Consider the following 7,500-nt stretch of genomic DNA (forward strand, 5'->3'; position numbering starts at 1 on the left):
GTGTGGATTCCATGTAATGTCCTTCTTTGCCATGTCTTCGTCCACATACATGTATGCCGTCTTCATATTGGCAATCAGCCCTAGCATTTCATGAACCTTGTCATTTATATGATCATTTGGGCTTAGATTCCTGTTTATGATTACTCCAAGACCTTTTTCTTTATCTGCTTGGTTTAATATTACGTCTCCTAACGTATTGGCATAGTGGACGATTTTTACTTTCTCCGAACCTGACTACATGGCATTTATTGGTGTTAAATTCCATTTTACACGTACAACTAATGAATATGTTCTCGATGTCACTTTGGAGGCACTAGCATGAGACATCGTCTATTTCTTTTCTTTTTTCTTTTCTTTTTTGCAATTTCGCGTCGTCTGAAAACATTTTCAGATAATTACCTTGTCTTATGTTTGACCCTAAATCATATATGAAAATAGTAAACATAATCGGCGCCAAGGCCGATTCTTGAGGTATTCCGCTAGGTATTCGTCGCCAAGTAGAGTGCTTCCTTCTAACTATGGTTCTCATCTGCCTTTCATGAAGTAAGTCTTCCATTCATTCGAGGAGTTTGCCTTTCCCTCCACCTAGATGTTCTGATTTCCATAATAGTCTTTTATGAGACACTTTATCAAAGTTTAAGTATATACAATCCACCAAGCCGTCTCTTTCTTGTAATACCTCAGTAACTTTATCACAGAAACAGAGGATACTTTCCTTCCCTAAAACCAAATTGTTTATTTGTTATCGTATCGTGATTTTCAAGTACTTCAATCCACTGTTTCCTAATTATCCTTTCAAACAATTTGCATACTAAACTAGTTGACGAAACTGGTCTATAATTTAAAGGTTTTTGTTTGTCGCCGTTCTTGTATAAAGGTGTAACATTGGCAAGTTTCTAATCTTTTGGTAGGTCTCCTTGTTTCACTGAATTTGGAATATTAACGATAACAGAGTGCATAATTCTTCGGCACATTCCCTCATAACTCAGTTAGATATCTCATCTGATGCCTCTGCTTTAGTCTTGTCTAACCCTTTCAGTGGGTCCTTTATGTCATTATTTTCGAGTGTGATATTTTCGATATTTTGATTTACGTCCGTACGGTTACTTGCCCTTTCAAAGTATGGGTCCTGGACAAACACTGACTGGAATTTCTCATTAAGGATTTCACACATTTCCTCTTCCTCAGGCTAAACTATGTTATTGTCTTGGATGGCGCTAATTTGACCTCTACTTTTAGTTTTACTATTTATGTAGTTAAAGAACTACATGGTCACTTTCTCCCATAGGAGAGCAGTACTTCATATCCTTAATGTCATCTTTATGCTCTGTAAATATTAGGTCAAGCATAGACGGTCTATGTAGCCCTCTTATCCTGATATGATTTGTTACATTCTGGAAGAGCCGAAATGAATTTATGTCTTCTAGTAATTTTGCATTCCACGAATCTGGCGGAGCTCCGGGATCGAAACTTTCCCAGTCAATTTTTGCTATTAAAAGCCCGTTACAAGAATTTCTTTTGCATTAGTTTCCGAAAGTTGTAGCACTTCTTCCAGGCCCTTTAACGTTTCTTGAATAAGTTTTTGATCATTTTCTTATGACCACTCCGATGTATGAAGTGGCATGTCACGTGTGTGTGTGTGTGTGTGTGTGTGTGTGTGTGTGTGTGTGTGTGTGTGTGTGTGTGTGTGTGTGTGTGTGTGTGTGTGTGTGTGTGTGTGTGTGTGTGTGTGTGTGTGTGTGTGTGTGTGTGTGTGTGTGTGTGTGTGTGTGTGTGTGTGTGTGTGTGTGTGTGTGTGCATTTCCCTCTCTCTATTTCTTTCTCGCTCGTCATCTATCAGCCTATCTCTCTCACCATATATCAATCTCTCTACTACTTACCTACCTATTTATCAATATATCTATCAAACTAGATTTTTCTTACTCTGTCTTTGAACACGCATTATCTCAATGCCCTCCCTTCTCAATGCTTGTTTTTTTTTCACAATTTATATATTTTTTTCACATTTTCCCCGCATGCCCCGCCGCGAGAATCGGCTCCGGGCAACTCGGGAAGGAAGCCGCGGGCGACGTGACGTTCCTCCGGCGGCGCTGACGACGGCTCGGGGGGCGTTCGCAGATAAGTGATAAGCAACAGGGAAGGGGAGGCTTGCGTTAGCTTCTGTGACTGGAGAGATTGGGAAGAGGTATGTGTTAGCTGTGTGTTGTTCTGTGGGTACGTGACTTCGCGTTTTGTAGTGCTTAGTCACTTCTCGTGTTGTGAGTGAGTGATCGAGCCTTCATCCACTGGTCACTTCTGAAAAGACCTTGATTGGTAAACTTCGTAATGTTTAATACATGTTAATGGTATCGTGAAGAACACTTGGTAAGGGTTAAGTTTCCTCCAGCCATCTTTTATAAGGAAAATGATATATACAGTGGACAGAACAAATAAATCTTAGAAAATTGTCTTCTATGTACTTCCTTTGCAAATCAAAAATAAAGTTATTTGACACGCGAGTGTTCAGAGAGGTTGAAACTGGACATTGGTTAATGTTACTGAACATTTTATTATGACACTCATTCCAGATCTGCAATGAGTTAATGTCTTATGGTAAAGATATTGCATGATTTATTCCTTATTTGAAAGTCAGATATTTAGGAAGGCATGGTGACAAGTTATTTACCTAATATCCTATACTTTTCCCATTTCAGGACACACAAAAATGGAATGTAGTGTGAAAGTTTTATTTGCCATAATATTGGCCACGCTTGCTGAAGTGAGCCTGGGGGCCTTGATCAGCCAGAAGCATTTTGCGCAGAATCCAGAACGGCTTCCTTCCCTAGAGAGCAGCCGGGATTGTCCATGTAGCCAAGACCTGCTGTGTATGCCCCTCGCTCAAGCCAAGGAGAAAAGTCCTTTCGCGCCTCACGTTCAGGAATATGTCAAGAAGTCCGCAAAGAAAGAAGTAGGAATCCATCAGTTTTCAATGACATTATGATGAATTTAGGAAACTCACACTGGTTAGGTCCGCATGCCTGTAAGTGCTTCAGCAAAAGTAAACAAAGCTCCAACTCATTTATTTTGGTGACAGAGAGCATGTCGCCCTCCATGGCAAGTTATTAACATCTTAGGAACCATTCCACGCTTCCTGCTGCCCAGATATACATGGTTGCGTTTGATGTCTCTTCCAGACAGATTGTAGACCAGAAAACATTTTTACATATTTGTGTTTACTGCATGTGTGTGTTCTGATCTACAGCATACATGCATACATACATTTTACATTACACACACACACACACACACACACACACACACACACACACACACACACACACACACACACATATATACAGACATACATACATATATATAATACACTTACATATATGATATATATACATATATATAATATATACATATATATAATATATACATATATATAATATATACATATATATAATATATACATATATATAATATATACATATATATAATATATACATATATATAATATATACATATATATATATATATATAAATATATATATATAATACACACACACACACACACACACACACACACACACACACACACACACACACACACACACACACACACACACACACACACACACATATACAAACATAGATATAGATAACCCACATTCATAGATAAATGTATTTGTATATATTGTACTGAAAAAACAGGGTACATGTAAATTCTGTCTATAGAAAATGATTATAGTTGAAAGCAAAACTTTTTAGTATACTATTTTATTTTTCAGTATCATCATGATAAGTTTGATATATTTCATACTGGTTTTTAATGTACATTTGGGTAACAGAGTCATGCTTTTGATTTGTTCAAAGATTTAATGTAACTCGTAAAACAGTATGAAGTTAGGCCTTTCGTATTTTTCATGAGTTACAGTTAATTTATAACAAAAGCATGACATGACTATTGTCTTTGATTGTGCACACTGGTATACAGCTATAGAACTAATTTCTGTTTCTTATCCAGGTATTTGCATTTGTTCTTAAGTGTGATTCTTCAGTATGGAGCAAGTTTGACTGGACCAAACTAACAACAATTGCTATTGCTGGGTTTTATGATCCACATCTTGTGTGTTTTGCTCATCAGCATGGAGTGAAAGTTGTCAAACTAGGTGAGACAGTGAGCTGTAACCTCCTGCACAAATAGTATTCAGTTAGATACAAAAAATTTTAATAAAGATTTCAAGGAATGGAAAAAGGGCAAATAGTTTCTTGCTGTTTACGAAATTACTAATTTTTGTTGATAGTTCAGAATTCAATTTTTTTTTTAATTTTATTATGGTAACTAATAAATCTTTGTATATGTTTTATGCAGAAAACACAAGATAATCACAAGTAAATTTAGACTATAAAGGTTATCTTTTAAGCCTTTTTTAATGTCACAGGTAACTTCCCAACAAGCAAACTGTCCAATGCCACTGCCCGGGCAAACTGGGTTGACATGCAAGCCAGTGACACGGCCCTTAAATTCTTGGACGGAATAAACATTGACTATGAGGATGCCATTGAACCAAACACTCCAGAGCAAAAAGGGCTCACAAGCCTTGTCCGAGAGACTGCAAGTGTTTTTCACTCTGTCCTGCCTGGATCACAGGTACAGTATTGTAAGCTTCTGGTTGTATCCTCAGCCACAGGTTTATATGATTTTTTTTTTTATTTAACGTCAGGTGTAGACGTATAGTTATGCCATACAGATGATATTTGCAGTGTAATGTAAAGAAAGCATTGATTGCCTCTACTTTTGCCAGTCAAACTTATTAAGAAGAAAGATTGCAGATAAAGTATATGTATACATATACTTTACATTCCTAACTGGCTCTTATACTACTTTCAGGCTATATACACTGTTTAATCATTTTAATGCTTTTATGCAAAAACAGATAACTGGAACATTGGGGAAGAATTAGATGCCATAAGGAATTGCAGTGTATTATTGCTTTTAACAAAAAAAACTGAATTAGCTGTTGCCATTCTCCATCCGAAACCCAACATATTTGTGTCATATATAAAATCTCCTTTTCTTCTATGAAGGATATTTTAATGTCCATGACAAAGTAACCCAACATCACCAGGAAAATGTAGTATTCACTGTAGTATTGTTTTATGAAATGTCTCTGCACATAGATGGTTCCACAAAAGAGTCACTTAGTAAACCTTATGACCCAACCTGATTTTACCTTGCAATATTGATGCTGTTATCATTATTATAGAACATTACAATTATTATAATGTTACTGACATTACTAACAGCAAAATAAGATACCCCCCCCAAAAAAAAAATCAAGGAAAAGTGTAAACAATAGAGATTTGTAGTACTCATGATTGACTCATTGGTGACTTAACCTAATCAGCATGGATGGCAAGAATACATACCATGCCCACTGTAATATAAATTTATTTATTGTATTCACTCATAGGTGGCTCTCCAAGTACTTAATTACCAAGGAGTCAGTTATTAGTCCAACTTATCTCACCTGTTTACCCGTTTCCTTGACTTTTGGAAATGGTCTTTTGTATTATTTCATTGTCTTAAATGTTACTAAGATTTAAATAACAATTTAATAAGCATCACATCAATAACAAAATAACAGTATCAATATCAGTTGTATTAAAAAGAAAAACACATTTTCCCGCCAATTCAAGGAATGGGGAAATCAGGATCAGTCACTAGGGCCCACTGATAGCTGAGCACATGTGGAGCCATCTGGATGTAACAAAATTCACAAAAAACTACAAGGGACAGAATGTAAATCCGTGGTAGTTGGGTTGATACTTGTGGAGCCAAATACGTGTAAAGACAACTAATAACCTAAGTGGGCATGTCAAGTATATACATGCTACCCTCATTATCTTCAGATTAACAGGTTGACATCAAATCAAAAGGTACAAAAATAAGAGCAGGAGTGATCACAGAACCCTTGTATAACACATGTTGCAGGTATCTTTTGATGTTGCATGGTCAGCAGAAGGCATAGATGGACGATTCTACGAGTACAAAGCCATTGCTAATTACAGTGATCTGATATTCATTATGGCCTACGATGAGCAGAGTCAGATCTTAGAAGGCCCTTGTACTGCCAGGTAAGTTATTTACATCATTTACTAACAGTAAAGAGTATACCAATATTTTGCTAAGGAATACTAAGAATTCTCTTGAGTAATGAAGTTTATTTATTTATTAAAAGGTTTCATTAATATCAGATATATGTTAAAATATGTTCAATTTTCCTTGAACTGTTGCCACAGTTCGTATTCATGGTAATATTGGAATCATATGTTACAAGTGTTTATCCTTAACAATATTATTTTTACAAGTAATAATTAAATTAATAATATGGTTTTCTTTTATTTAGACCAAATTCAGGCATCTACAAGACAGCACAAGGGATAGAGTCATACATAAGTTTGGGTATTCCTCCCCAGAAGATGATCCTGGGTGTTCCCTGGTACGGGTATAACTACCCCTGCATTAGCTTGGACAAGGTATACAGCTCATAGAAAATGTCATAAATTTCATGAATTTATAGATCATATTGTCCTCATATGTGTGAATAAATCAAGAGATAGATAAGTAAATCTGAATGTCTGCATACATGTATGGAGGTGTGTATGTGCAACTCTCTAATTGTATATTCATTTTCTTTTCCCCAATTCTCCCTCCCACTCAACAAATTTACAGAATGGAACATGTTTCATCAAGGAAGTCCCATTCCGAGGTGTGAATTGCAGTGACGCAGCTGGGAAGGAGTATCCTTACAGCTACATGATCAGCACTATGGAGGCAAACCATGCACAGTACCACTGGGACAAGAACTCTCTTAGTCCTTGGTTCAATGTCAAGGTGAGTAGCAAATCATTTATGGTGAGAAAGAACATGGTAGTGTTCATAGAACACCTTAATTTCAAAAGTAATGTTTCAATATGTATAGAAAAGTAACTTATTTTATTTAAAATGTTTAAAAATAACAGCATGCTTTCCCAAAGTGTTTAGTAAATGCTAACATCATGCTTTGTCAAAGTATTCAGAAACTTACCTCATAAGGCTGAGTCTATGGTTCACCTGGTGAAGGTTCATTTTCTTCTGTAGGATAGCAGCACGGGTCAGATGCACCAAATGCGTTATGATGATGAGCGAAGCTTGGCTTATAAATATGCAGTTGCATTGTCAAGGGGCCTGAGCATTGGAATTTTCACAGTCAATTACCTTGACTATTCTGCTTCAGCAACTGCCATACAACACCGAAAAATTATGTGGGGACTCTTGCCACCATCAGTGTAACTCAGGACACAGTGGTATCTGTGATTTGTAACAGCCTCAGAATCTGTTAAAAGCTTTATGCCTATAAATGTGTATATTGTGCACAACTCCCCATAAATGTAAAACTCCCTGTCTTATAAGCAGTTTATAAAAATTCTAGTTCTAAGAAATGTGATATATAAATGTTTGCCAAGTGATTTGCA

The 7,500-nt window shown here is 36.4% G+C and overlaps 1 protein-coding gene across 6 annotated transcripts in view; it reads left to right on the top strand.

Annotated features, from left to right (window-relative positions):
* Positions 1–2,000: 2,000 nt before the first annotated feature.
* Positions 2,001–7,500, top strand: part of LOC125028119 (di-N-acetylchitobiase-like) — a 7,628-nt gene continuing 2,128 nt past the window's right edge. The window contains exons 1-8 of one of the 6 annotated variants that reach the window (XM_047617464.1): positions 2,001–2,118; positions 2,694–2,947; positions 4,007–4,151; positions 4,425–4,633; positions 5,978–6,120; positions 6,393–6,522; positions 6,719–6,880; positions 7,127–7,500. The exon at positions 7,127–7,500 is cut by the window's right edge and continues 88 nt beyond it. In XM_047617464.1, the coding sequence (XP_047473420.1) occupies positions 2,016–2,118; positions 2,694–2,947; positions 4,007–4,151; positions 4,425–4,633; positions 5,978–6,120; positions 6,393–6,522; positions 6,719–6,880; positions 7,127–7,318 (1,338 nt within the window). In that variant the 5' untranslated portion in view covers positions 2,001–2,015 and the 3' untranslated portion in view covers positions 7,319–7,500. Of the gene's footprint in view, positions 2,186–2,223; positions 2,365–2,459; positions 2,593–2,693; positions 2,948–4,006; positions 4,152–4,424; positions 4,634–5,977; positions 6,121–6,392; positions 6,523–6,718; positions 6,881–7,126 lie in introns of those variants that run through there. The other 5 variants (XM_047617490.1, XM_047617498.1, XM_047617504.1 and 2 more) reach the window with 5 other exon arrangements.

Source organism: Penaeus chinensis, chromosome 1, assembly GCF_019202785.1.
Source record: "Penaeus chinensis breed Huanghai No. 1 chromosome 1, ASM1920278v2, whole genome shotgun sequence".
Taxonomy (NCBI): domain Eukaryota; kingdom Metazoa; phylum Arthropoda; class Malacostraca; order Decapoda; family Penaeidae; genus Penaeus; species Penaeus chinensis.